General features: G+C 36.5%; 1 protein-coding gene across 6 annotated transcripts in view; it reads left to right on the forward strand.

Moving 5' to 3' along the window:
* FEZ2 (fasciculation and elongation protein zeta 2) overlaps positions 1–10,872 on the forward strand; it is a 47,856-nt gene extending 36,984 nt beyond the window's left edge. For 5 of the 6 annotated variants that reach the window (XM_061624702.1, XM_061624696.1, XM_061624698.1 and 2 more), the window contains one exon: positions 10,310–10,872. In XM_061624702.1, the coding sequence (XP_061480686.1) occupies positions 10,310–10,326 (17 nt within the window). In that variant the 3' untranslated portion in view covers positions 10,327–10,872. Of the gene's footprint in view, positions 1–9,382; positions 9,483–10,309 lie in introns of those variants that run through there. The other variant, XM_061624697.1, reaches the window with a different exon arrangement.
* The last annotated feature ends 3,274 nt before the right edge of the window (positions 10,873–14,146 follow it).

Genomic DNA, 14,146 nt, shown 5'->3' on the forward strand with positions numbered 1-14,146 from the left:
AGTTGTGTCCTCAACCTTGCCTTGCTCTTATCCCAAATGCCTACTCTTCTTCTGTCCCCCACCCATTTTCACTGTACACTTCAGCCACTCTTTTCTGCATAAACTATAATACAAGCCAAGGGCCCTTTTAAAGCTTCTCTCTTCAATGTGAACAGCAACTGGGGTTCTGTCAGAGGGGTGCTTCTTGTTGAGTAGGTCAGACACATAGAGGGAGAGAGCTCTGAGAAGACATTGTTAACTACAGGCATACCCCTCTTTAATGTATGCAATGGGACCGGAGAGTGTACTTTAAGTGAAAATGTACTTAAAGTGAAGCAATTATCTTCACTTGTACTGCACGCAATCACCACTAGATGGCAGCGGCATCATGCCAATAAAGTGTCCGTTATTGCGACGCGGACATACTTTAAGCGGGTTATGGTGGAGTATGGAGTATGTACTTTATAGTGAGGCTACTTTAAGTGAAGCTACTTTAAGCGGGGTATGCCTGTATTCACATTGGGTGCAGAGGTTAAAAAGCCATTTGCCTGTGTTTTGGGGGGTGAGTCAAAGTTAAGTCTTCCCTGTAAGTGCTTCCAAAAAACCCCACTTCCTTATACCAACATTCATAAGGGTTATAAACAGCCTGCCACATTGAGACGCTCAGCTTGTGAAACATGCCGGCACTAAAGGCTATGTTGCTTATATCATAGCGAGACTATTCAATCTTTGTGGCAGCTGAAGAGAATTATTACATATTGCTCATCAACTCTGTCTGTATGCCATTCCTATACAAACTGAGAGAGAAGCTCCATTTTACTTGAACAATGTTTTAAACTGTGGTATTTTATAATGCAATATTTTATTGCTAGCCATCATGGATGCCTGACACTGGGCAGAAAGGTGGTGTATAAATCTTTCAGTACTGTTTTTAAAAAGGTATTCTAAAGTTAGTGTGATAGCATACAGTTGAATTCAAGAAACTGTTAAGCTGGTTTTTAGAAGATCAATTTTGTGTTCATCACTTGACTTGTCAGAAAGCAAGTAAAGCAGTGTAATGATGTTGACACTCTTGGTGCAATATTGCTAAAAAAATACTTTATGTCAGTTCAATACAGCAATATGAGTATAGGATTTATTTATTTATGCCTGTTGGAATTCAAGAAGCCTAGGTGCTAGAAATGTACTTTATGGTCGGCCCAATGGGTTGCATTCAACTAAGTTCTACTTAGAATAGACCCTAAGATAGTCATGACTATTAATTGAGTAGGTCTACTTTGAGTAGGACTAGCACTGAGTACCACTCAGTGTGTTTCAGAAAATTCATCCTTCAAAGGCACTGTAAATATCCTAGCAACGTAAGTAGGCTAAATACAAAATGTTAGAAAATATGTTCTCTAACAAATTTATTCTTTCAAACCAGCAAAAGGCCTCTTTAGTAAGACACACAATATAACCTAAAGACCTCTATAAAAACAAATGCAGGATTATTATGACAACAAGCATGTCAACAAAGTAAACTAACCATTTTTAGAAAAAATGTCACGTTGTTTCTACAGGATGTGATAATGTTACTAAAATGATTAGTTTGCTTTGTTGGCATGCTGGCTGCCATAATTCTGCATAGGCAATTGGTTCAAGAGGATATGAAAAGTTTTATTTTAAATGTAGTAACTTTATATATTCTTGAACCAATTGCCTGTGCAGTCAAGTGCCAACATAAAGCAGAATTTTTAAGAGGACAACCTTTCACCAGATGCAATATTTTAAGGCAAATCAAATGGAATAAAAAAGAATACTTTAACCTCTTGCTGGCATAAAAGTTACTGAATCTAAATAAATAGTACTGGATTAGAAAATCTGAAAGCCAGTGGCAAAAAACAACAGAGGAACAATGAAAAAAAGAGTTTTTACAAGAGAAAACCCATTTCATCACAAAGACCTTTTGGAACAAGACTGTAGGGAAGAAACTTACTGTAGCTCCCTCAGCAAAAATCTAGTATCATGTTTGTTATTCCAGTTGCTCTCAAATTGTGAGGTAGCGCCTCCCTTGGGTCACCTGTTTGGGATATAAATTTCCAGGGAGGTATCGGATCCTGAAGCAGGTGGTGTCTTCCTCCCCCAGCAGTTGAGATCTAAGTAATCGGATGCGCTTTGACTGTAGACTTATCTGCACTGGATTTGTGGGGATTATTATGCTGTCATTCCAGTGATATTAGGAAAGATGGGAGTTTAGAACTTTTATGTTGTTCTTGCTCCTGGCTTCACATAATGTAATAAAATAATTTGATGAAGCTGTATTTTTTTTTTAAAAAAAAGCAAGCATTAATCTGATTGTAATATTGGTGTAGTACTGGCATTTATAATTCTATGGAAAAGCATAAATTTTGATATCCTGGGCTATACATGACTGGTTTTCCAGTCCTCCAAACCAGAAACTGATTCTCTTTACTGCTTCCTGGCTGTCTGGTTACCAAATTCCACTAGGGAACATATATGTACTTAAACCCTAGATTGGCCAGTCCAGCTAAGAAGCTGCCTGAACTAAAATTGCCTGCTGAGAAGGTAGGATGAATCTTGTGTGCCATCTGGAACATCCCTACCTCCAGTGGAGAGTGTTTTCTAGAGGGTATGTTTATTCATGTACTAGAAGCAGATTATCATGAGAATGGTGTATATGTCTTCTAATTAAAAAAATCAGATTCTACCCATGCATTCATCCTATTAGCTAAAATACATTTTAAAAAAACTTGTTTTGAAGAGCAAAACCTTTCAAATTAAAGTTTAATACCACACATGTCTCATCAGTCCATGTGTATGTTAAGCAGATGGGGGCTTGAGAAATTGGCCTCATAAGCTACCCAACTGAGAAACAAACTAGACGTATTAATACGTTAAGCACCTGTTTATCCCATTCACACACAAATTGGGGTAGGGAGAGTCTACTCTTTATACAACTCAGCACATGGAGAGAACAATGAAACCATGTTTGTAAGCAATTTGTCCCCAGTCTCCCTCTAATACCACAAGTAAGCTAAGCAGGGAATAAAATGTTGAAAGCTATGGAGCACAACAACAGGGCCGGTCCCAAAGGGTGGCCAGGTCAGGCCCTGGCCGAGGGTCTCTGGAGCAACAGAGGCCCCTGAGGGGCCTCTCGATAGGGTGGGGGAAGGGTAGCACTCCCTTTCTGCGATCTGTGTCAGAGTAGCTGCTGCTGATCGCAGGGAGGAAGCTTCTTCCACCCGTCCATTCACTGGCTCCACCTATCTGTCTCTCCTATCTTTTGCGGCTGCACAGGCTGCATGCACAGGACTGCCATTAACCAAGATGGTGGCCGAGGTTTTCCTAAGGGGCTGAAGCCTCCGGTGCCATCTTGGTTGATGGCAGCAATGCGTGCGTGTAGCAGCCCGCGCAGCCGCAAAAGACAGGAGAGACAGAACCAGCGAACGGGTGGGCGGAAGAAGCTCCCTCCCTGCGACAGGCATGCGTGTGCCGGGGCCTGTGGCAAGCTGGTGCCCAAGGGCCCCAGCATGTCTGGCGCCGGCCCTGCACAGCAAGGTGGGAAGGGAAAGGGTTTCATACCCCTCCCCCATGTTTAATTTTTTGTGCAAAATGTGTTGAATGCTCACATGGTTGCCACACTACTAGCTTGGCCCTAACAAGAGGGAGAAGTTGTTAACCTCCTTGGTTAAGTACCCAGCTGCATGGCTCAGTCAGAAATCTCGTTAAGTTGACTTATAGATGGAAAAGCACTTAACACACAACGTTATGTGCTATCAAAGAAAATATATACATTGTATTCAACTAAGTCATGCTCAGAGTAGACCCACTGAAATTAACTAACCTAAGTTAGTCATGCCTATTAGCTTCAGTGGGTCTTCTCTGAGTAGGACTAGCATTGAATACCACCATGTGTTTTGTTGGATTTGAGCTTTGGGTTTTCGCTTATCGTCTTTTTTTTTTTTTTTATATATAATTTTTATTCAAATTTTTCCAAAAACAAACAAAACAAAGTAAGAAAAAACATAACAATATTACAACAAAAAATGAAAATAAAATGGTTGACTTCCGATTTGTCACAAATCAGCTATAAGTATATAATATACATCAAACCTGTCCCTTAATATATATACATACATAGTCCCTTTTCTCCATAAGCTGTCTTAATTAATCATCAAATCCCAGTATCATCATTTTATTTTGATCTTTTGACAAAAAGTCTAAGAGAGGCTTCCAATCCTTAAGGAATGTATCTGTCGATTTTTCTCTAAGTAAACACGTCAATTTATCCATTTCTACTAAGTCCATTAATTTCAATAGCCATTCTTCCATTGTTGGTATTGATTCCATTTTCCACTTTTGTGCATATAATAATCTTGCTGCCGTAATCATATATAATATTATTCTTCCATATTTCTTTTCTATTTGTTTATCCATAAAGCCCAATAAAAAAAAATTCTGGTTTTGACTGAATATTTATTTTTAAAATTTTTTGCATCTTCCTGCCTATCTGTGCCCAGAATAATTTTGCCTTTTTACATGACCACCACATATGATAAAAAGATCCTTCTTGTTGATTACATTTCCAACAAACATTAGAGACATTACTATACATTTTTGACAGCTTTTCTGGAGTCATGTACCAACGGTACATCATTTTATAAAAATTTTCTTTAAGATTATAACATAATGTAAATTTCAAGCCTTTTTTCCACATATTTTCCCATTGATCCATTTGTATGTTATAACCAAAATTTTTTGCCCACTTTACCATGCACTCTTTTACTTGTTCTTCCTCCATATCCATTTTCAGTAAAAGTTTATACATTTTCGCAATTATGTTTTCATCATTTGTACACAAACCTATTTCAAAATCAGATTTACTTATTTCAAACCCATACATTTTCTTATCCATTTTATATCTTTCTAACAATTGTAAATAAGCAAACCAATGAAAACTATATCCTTCCTTTATCAGTTGTTCTCTCTCTTTCATTGTGTATTCTCCATGTACATTTTCTAATAGATCTTGATAAGTTAACCATTTCTCTTTTCCAGTCATTTCTCTTCTATAAAACGCTTCTTGACTTGAGACACATAATGGTATTTTCGAAAAAAACCTTGGTTTATATCTATTCCATATTTTCAACAGAGGACGTCTTATAAAATGATTGTTAAAGTCTACGTTTACTTTTACTTTGTCATACCATAGATATCCGTGCCATCCCCACTTCAAGTTATGGCCTTCCAAATCCAATAGTCTTTTATTCCTCAATAAAATCCATTCCTTTATCCAGACTAAACAGCAGGCAGCAAAATAAAGTCTCAAATTTGGTAATCCCAGTCCTCCTCTTTCTTTAGCATCTTGAAGTAATTTAAATTTAACTCTTGGTTTTTTTCCTTGCCATACAAATTTAGAAATATCTTTTTGCCATTGTTTAAAAGGTAAATCAGAGGATATTACAGGTATTGTTTGGAACAAAAACATCATTCTCGGTAATACATTCATTTTTATCACAGATATTCTACCCATTAATGACAGTTGTAATTTATCCCATCTTAGCAAGTCTTTCTTAATCTCTGTCCATAATTTTTCATAGTTGTTATGGAACAACTTTGAGTTATTATTTGTCATAATAATACCTAGATACTTCAACTTTTTTTCTATTGTAAAATCTGTCTTGTCCATTAACTCTTTCTGTTCACTTAAAGTTAAATTTTTCACCAACATCTTTGTTTTTTGATTGTTGATCTTAAATCCTGCTAACGGTCCAAATTCTTTTAATTTATCCATCAATATATGAATTCCTTCCAAAGGGTTTTCTAATACAATTATCAAATCATCAGCAAATGCTCTCAATTTATATTCTTCTTTTTTTATTTTCAAACCCGAAATCCTTTTATCTTGCCTTATATCTCTAAGCAGCACTTCTAAAACCAAAATAAATAAAAGGGGAGATAATGGACATCCCTGTCTTGTACCCTTTTGTATTTCACATGAATCCGTTAAGTCTCCATTAACAATTATCTGGGCCTTCTGTGATGTATAAATCGATCTAATCCATTTTATAAAGTTGTCTCCAAAATCCATTTGCTCCAAAACCTGGAACATAAATTTCCAATTCAAATTATCAAACGCTTTTTCAGCATCTAAAAAAATCAAAGCTGCTTGTTTATCATTTCGTTGTTCTAAATATTCCAACACATTCAAAACATTCCTGACGTTGTCACGTAATTGTCTTTTAGGTAGAAACCCTGATTGATCTTCCTGAATAAATTGTTGCAATATTATTTTCAATCTTTCAGCCAAGATCATTGTAAAAATTTTATAGTCATTGTTCAATAGAGATATTGGCCGATAATTTTTTGTTTTAGTTAAATCTTGGTCCTCTTTAGGTATTAATGTTATATTAGCATTTTTCCAACTATCGGGTATCTTTCCCTCTTGCAAAATAGAATTCATTGTAGACTGTAGGGGTAACAAGAGTTCTTCCTCCAAACATTTATAATACATTGCAGATAACCCATCTGGTCCTGGTGCCTTTCCTAATTTAATTTTATTTATAGCTTCAGATATCTCTCTTGACGTAATAGGGCCATTAATAACTTGTCTCTGAAAATCTGTAATTTTAGGCAAATTCTGTTTGGATAAGTACTCTTCTATTTTTTCAGATGGAATTTCTTGACACTTGTATAATGTTGAGTAATATTGATGGAAAATCTTTTTAATTTTTACATTATCTGTGAGCATCTCGTCTCCTTCTTGTATCTTTAAAATAATGTTTTTTTGACGTTCTTTTCTTAACTTGTATGCTAACCATTTCCCAGGTTTATTTGCAAATTCAAAAGTCCTTTGTTTAGCAAAATTTAATTTCCTTTCAATTTCTCTGACTGTCAACATTGATACTTGCTTCTGTAACATTTTAATTTGATTTACAATAGAAACTTTAGCTGGATTCTTTTTCAATTCTTCCTCTTTTTGTTTTATTTCTTCCAAAATTAATTGCATTTTCTGTTGTTTCTTTTTTTTTAATTCAGAGTTACATTTAATAAAGTATCCCCTCATAAATGCCTTACTTGTATCCCAAACAATATTTTCACTTGTTCCTTTATATAAATTATATTCAAAGAACTCTTTTAATTTCTTCTTACATTCTTGTACTACTTTATCATTCTGTAATAAAGATTCATTTAGTCTCCATCTAAATCCAAGATTTTTTTTTTTTAAAGTTAATATCACGGGATTGTGATCCGAAAAAGTTTTTGGTAATATATCCATTTTAAAGATATCCTTCGCTAAAATTTTAGACATCCAAATCATATCAATCCTCGAAAATGTTTTATGTCTTTCTGAAAAATAAGTAAATTCCTTTGCGTTATCATTTATATATCTCCAGGTATCCACCAATTCTAAATGTTCCATGAGTTCAAAACAAATCTTCGGTAATTTACCTTGTGTCTCTTTGATATTTTTTTCAGAAAGCCTATCAATTTTTGGTGAGATTACCCCATTCCAGTCACCCATGACACACCAATGCTCATATGAAAGCTCTGACAATTTTTCCATAAGTCTTGTATAAAACCTTGTTTTATCTTCATTGGGGGCATAAATACCCACTATCAAAATGTTTGTACCTTGTAAAGTAATTTCAACCCCCACAAATCTACCACTATCGTCCAATAATACCAATTTAGGAAGCAATTGTGGATTAATATAAAGAACAACTCCATTTTTTTTTTTGGTCCAGCTGAAATAAATTCTTCACCCAAATTTTTACAAATCAAATATTTGGAGTCTTTCTTCTGAATATGAGTTTCCTGTAAACAAATTATATCCAATTTTAATTTTTTCAAGTAATGAAACACTTTCTTTCTCTTTTGTGCCGTGTTAGCTCCATTTATATTCCAAGTTAGGTATTTGTAATCCATCATTAAGCATGTATTTTAAAATGTGCCTGGTGCTCCTTTTGATCCATCATCTTCCTTCCCCTCCTCTGCATATCCTTGTTGACTTTGTTTCCCAGGAACTATATCCATATCTTTGAGTTTATCTTCTTCCATATCTTTTGAAGCTTTTCTCAGGAAGTCCCTTGCTTTTTGAACAGTATTCAATCTATATTTCTGTTGTCTGAATGTAAAAATCACTCCTTCTGGAACATCCCACCTAAATTGAATTTTGCATTGCTTAAGTTTTTCTGTAAGGAAAGCATATTCTTTTCTCTTACGTAAAAGTCTAATAGGGATTTCTTTCAACACCAGTATTTCCTTACCATCAATTTTAAAGGTATATTTAAAATGTTGCTGTAATACCATATCTCTGGTCGTTTTCTTTACAAAATGAACAAGCACATCTCTTGGAATTTTTTTCATTGTTGCATATCTGGAATTAATTCTATAAACTTTGTCTATTTCAAATTCCATCCGATCTTCATTCAAATCCAGAAATTTTACTAAAGCATTAACAATTTTATCTCTGATGTCTTCACCTGTTTCCTCAGGGATTGCACGGAATCTCAAACAATGCTCTTTACTTCTCATTTCAGTCACAGCCCCATAGTCCAAATTTTTTTCTAATTCCAGATTTAATATATCTGTTCTATTCTCCAAGGTTTGTACCTTTTCTTTAGTATTTTTTGCATCCTCCTTTATTTGCCCAATTGTCCCTTTAATCTCATCCACTTGTGTTTTAATATAGTCTCTTATATCTGTCAATTCAGTTTTCATTTCATTCATTTCCTGTTTCATCTCCTGTTTTATAGCATTGATCCCTTCCATTATTTTTTGAAACATTTCTGAGGGCATATCCTCTTCCTGTGTATCAATAGAACCTCTTCGCCCCTTAGTTGTTTTTTTAGTTGCCATTTTCAAAAATAAGCCTTTAATTTCTAATATTAATCACTATTTCAGAACCTAGAGGCAATCTATTTCTTTTCTTTTTTCTCTCCACCGAAAAAAGAGTTAATATTCCAGGCCTATTATTGAAATCCAGCCAGCAGTTCTTATCTGTATCCAAGAATGCAAAACAATTCTGGTTGCCAAGACTAAACAGTTATTAGCATATACGAGCAGCGAATTTATCCAAAAAGAAATAGTCCAAAGAGAAAATTAGTCCAAAATATAATAATTGCCTCTCATCCGTTTTTAAACTTTATAACTCCAAATTCAAGCCAGCTTTTTGTCGTAAAAGAAGTATATAAGTTGTTTATATTTTCTTTCTTCCTTAATTATATTTAAAAGAGAAAAGGTATGACTCACCCAGGTTTCTCAGTTGCTGATTCATAAACAAATCCCTTTTATTGCAGTAATTTAAGCCGAATGATAAGATTTAGGTAGAAGTGGGCTCGCTGGTTAAGAACGTTTTTTTTTTTAAAAAGAAAAAACGCTTCGCTTTATCCCAGTGCAGCTTGCGTGGAAGTCCAGACTCCGTCTTCAGCCGATCGGCTTGCCTTCTTATCTCAGGAATTTCCTGATCAATTCCAGCCGCCGACAGCTCAACGAAGTCTTGTGGGAGATCTGATCGGTTCTCCTATACCTTGGAGAACATTTGAGCCAGTCCAAGATTCCTCTTGGCTGGCTTTTAACCTGGAAAAAGCTTCCTCTGAGGCAGAGCTCCCTCAGAGACAACCACCAGCCAGCACCACTTCCCGGAAGTCCCTTATCGTCTTGAACTATGAAAGTAGTATTAAAATCCTATTTTATTTTTTGTTACCAGCAGGTGAAATATTCTGTTTTTAATAAATAAAAACTGTTTAAGATTACCAAATTGTTCCTGGTAATAAAGAAAAATGTACTTTTTCACTTTTGATAACCCAAAACCTGACTTCTTCATTTACTTTTGTGTTGTGCTAGCATTGATTTGAAAGCTGGATTGCTCTGAGGTTTGTGTCTTATATATCTGAAACAGGAATGAGGAATATGTAAAGGACATGTCTTGACTCCCACTGTATATAATCTATAGGCTATTCTGGTCAGGGAAGAGAGAATATTTTGCATCTGTGTAATTCTTTCATTAGTGATGTGTGAAGTACCGGAGAGATCTGTTAGGTATCTTAACACAATTTCTTTTTTAAGGAATTAATCTCAGTGTCAAAGACATGACCTTCTATTTAACTCATTTCTGTAAAAAAATAGTTGATGGTAGTGTGTGTGTGTTCCTTTATGGATTTGTTTTATTCGTGTGATGGGGATGAGGTTCATATTCATTATAATAGCAATTACTGTCAATTTGGTAATGCTTCTAAAATATAAAACTAAGCATTCTAGTTTTATTAGCTTGTATCTGACACTGTTTTGAGATGATTATACATAATATATCTTAATTATTTTTCAGTTTTATGTCCTACATGAAGAAAGCTGTGTCTGGTGAAAGACAGCTATGCTAATTCCTGTGAAAACATGTTTTCCCTGGGTTGTTCTAAGCTTGTTTGGCACCGTGTTGAATTCTAATGTATTTACTATTTCCATTGCCTGCTTGGACTTTTGAATCCTGGATTAAGTCCTCTGGAGTTTATAGAACCCATCCTTCTTCTTTTTCACCTAAGTGTGATGTATTTGAGCAGAGAACAGATACTGTACAGTTTTATTCATATGCAGTGTTTTGGCTTTTAATTTTTTTTTATAATATATGGCATATAATTATCCTCCACAACAATCTGAATCTGTGGAGGAACAATAAACTTTAGTTTAAATAAAAGAAGCCTATTATGTTAAACTGAACTGAAAGAAAGATTGCAATAGGTTCTTGTATTACATGTGTAAAATGGATCTAAAGCTGAACTTGCACTGCAAAAATCCCATTTAAATTCTTCACTGGAGACTATAGAATGGTGATAGGAACTAGCACTGATCTCTTTTTTTAACAAAAAAAGTATGAATAAAAACAGTATTGTTGTGCTTACTGTTTACTGTTATTGTTTACTGATTCTCATGATTTATTCATCACTCTTCAGAAGTAAAAATGGGTAGAGAATCATTTTCCATTACTAGTTGGCTTGCTTAATTAGAATACAATTCACCAGGAAGTTATTCTCTGCAAGCCCCACAAAAATGAATGGGATCTGTAAAAGAGATGCATAGGAAAACTTCCTGATTCATTTGCTTCAAAGCGTTGTCTCGTTAATTTTGTGTTCTGCATTTTAATTATTTAAAAGAAATGTAGTTGAATATGGATATCTTGCTGCTATTGTGCTTTTTAGTCCACATGTTAAACATTTGGTCATAGTATAACATTTTATATGCTGCAATATGTTAATGAACAATTTTAAAACATTTTTGTCCTGTAGTTATTTAATTTTATTTACATATCACAGCATGCCCCCCACCCTTTTTTTGCTCATGATGTTACAGCATAGCACAGAATCAAAACATTTTTTTAAAAAAAAGAAATTGGCATCTAGCCCTTATGAAAGTTGAAGAAAACCTGTGGGACCTGAAAACCTAGAGGTAAACTGGATGAGATTTCTGGACACAGAGACCGGCAACTCTTTTCCAGATTATACAGCCACAAGAGTGGCTGTATACTATAGTCAGCATGGATTTTTCACATTCTGCAACGTTAAATTGAAAATGCCTCCCATGCCATTCAGATGGTTCCCATAAGCTCATTTCAAAACAAAATCTTACAAAACTTGAACTCTTGAACTCAGAAATGCTTGCTTAACAACCCTCTGACTTTTCATGTCGATACACAAACAGTCAGAGAATCCAGAGTTCGAAGTGTAGAAAGAAAAAAACAACAAACCCCTTTTGGACTTTTTTTGGACAGAGTTCACAGAGTTTGTTGAAATTCATTAAAAATCAGCCATGTTCACAGAGTACCTGTAATCCTATTACTGACCTTGCCCCATACTCTGACCTTCATCTTCTGCAGTTTAAAAGATTAAAAAATACCTGGCTGATTTTTAATTAATTTAAGAAATTTTGCATTGAACTGAACGGTAATGTCAGGCTTGCTCAGTAAGAACCATCTGTCAGTGTTCTAAAAGCCAAACTCACAGCTGCTTGGCTTGGCTAATCAGGGGGCCACACCCACACCAGACCTTTATTTCACTTTAGGCAGTCATGGCTTCCCCCAAATAATCCTGGCAAGTGTAGTTTGTAAAATGAAATAAAGATCTGGTGTGGATGTGACCAGAAATAGCTTTGGTTTAAATCTGGGTGGGACACTACATGTGTTTACAGTAGAATAAACAAGGTGGGGGAATCCCTGAAAAAGAATGATACTGTTCACAATGTTTTCCTTTTGGAAAGGAAAGGAGCTTCCCTTCTGCTCAGTGCCCCCACAATCTCCTCCCCTTCCTCCCTCTCCCCTTCCTGCCCTCCTCCCCCCTCCAGTTCAGTTTCACCTAACCTAAGCATGATTGCACAGGAGTAAATGCCACTGAAGTAAAAAAGCCTGCAAATGATCAAACCTGCCCTCCCCTCCTCCTCCCTCCTATCCTCTCCCTCTTGCCCCTTCCCTCCCCTTCCTTCACCCCTCCCTTCCCTTCCCCATCCCTTCCAATCCCCTCCCCCTTCTCCTCCAAAGTCAGTATTACCAATCCTAGCCATGATTGTATGGGAGTAAGTCCCACTGAACTCAATAAGCATGCAAATGGTCAGACCTGCTTTTCCCTTCCTCCCCTCCCTTCTTCCTTTTTTCTCCTCCCCTGCCCACTCCAGGCCTCCCTCCCCATGGTCAGTTTTATCTATCCTAACCATGATTGCACAGGAGTAAATCCTACTGAACTCAATAAACATGCATATGATCAAACCTTCCTGCCCCCTCCTGCCTATTCCCATCCCCCTCCACCCCTCCCCATCCCCTGTGGTCAGTTTCACTTATACTAAGCATGATTTCAGGGGAGTAAATCCCCAATAAGCGTGCAAATGATCAATCCATTCTCAGCAAACTTGCACAGGATTCCATTTCTTGCCTCCTGAATTAAAAAGCAGAGAAATTCACGAATAGGCAAAAAGCTTTGCGGTTTGAAAACACACCTATAGTCAACAAATAATTCTATCAAACCTTAGAAAGCAGGGAAATTGGGCAGCTATAGTGAATGCACCAGGGGAGCAGGAGACCTGAACTCCTCTCTGAGATATTGTACTGCCCTACAAATCTGTCAAAATGCAAACACAATTTGGGTTGGTCTTTCACAGTCCAATCCACTTGCTGTGTAGCTTGGAAGAATTTGGTAACATGTGCCTCCGAGCATATGGTGAGTGGTGGCAACACGTGCAATCAGCCCAAATAACAGAAACAAGACATGTGCTGTGCTGGTCTTGTTTTAGCAGGGAGGAAGCAACAATATTAAAACAGTTGATATCGTTCAGATAGTCACTTTAGATATGTTTGATTTATTTTGCAATTTTAGTTACGTTTCCTACAGTAAATGTGATGTTCCTGATTATATTATAAATATGGTAAGTGCTGGTTATATAGAAGATATATGGTAAGTAGAGTGAAAGAGGAGGGGGGAGTACATGAGCGGTAGAATGCTGGATGATTGGCTGAGCGTTTGAATGGCTGGGAGTATAAATGGAAGAATGACAGTTGAATCTGGGAGGTGGTCTTTAGAGGGTGTTTAGGAGGTAGTGTGAGAGAGGTTGGAGGTTTGGTGGTGTGGAGAGTGAGTCGGAGTTCTGAGGCAATTAGTAAGAAGTTAAGTACCTAACAGAATATAGATGAAACCATACGCTTGTGAAACATTCCTTCAGCAATCTTGTTATTTCTGATATTTAATAAATACTTACTTGGTTTACCAAAGGCCTGATCCTTGGCTGGGGGAATATACAGACCAGAAGGGAGGGCAAGGTAATTACCAAGGCTGAACAGAAACTGTATCTAATGGTGGCAGCTGTGAAGGGAGAGATTGTAACAAGTCAAGTATCCAGAGCAACCCAGAGTTGTATGCTTTAAATATAAAGATACAAGGGGGTTGGAAACAGCATAGGCACACAGTCACAAAGTAACAAGCTATAGAGAGACTGACGCAAAGTCTCTGGGGGTTTGGGTTACAGAAAGTGACTGGTGGTGCTGCCTAGCAGTGGGATCTAGGGAGATCTGTGCTAGAGCTGTAAAGGGTAAGAATAAACCTGACGTTCCTGTCTGCTGGTAGCCCCAAGTGAGAGCTTCACAGGTGGTGCTGGGGAAGGACGTCACAGTAAACCACTTTCTTTTGCTTCT

Source organism: Rhineura floridana, chromosome 4, assembly GCF_030035675.1.
Source record: "Rhineura floridana isolate rRhiFlo1 chromosome 4, rRhiFlo1.hap2, whole genome shotgun sequence".
Taxonomy (NCBI): Eukaryota; Metazoa; Chordata; class Lepidosauria; order Squamata; family Rhineuridae; genus Rhineura; species Rhineura floridana.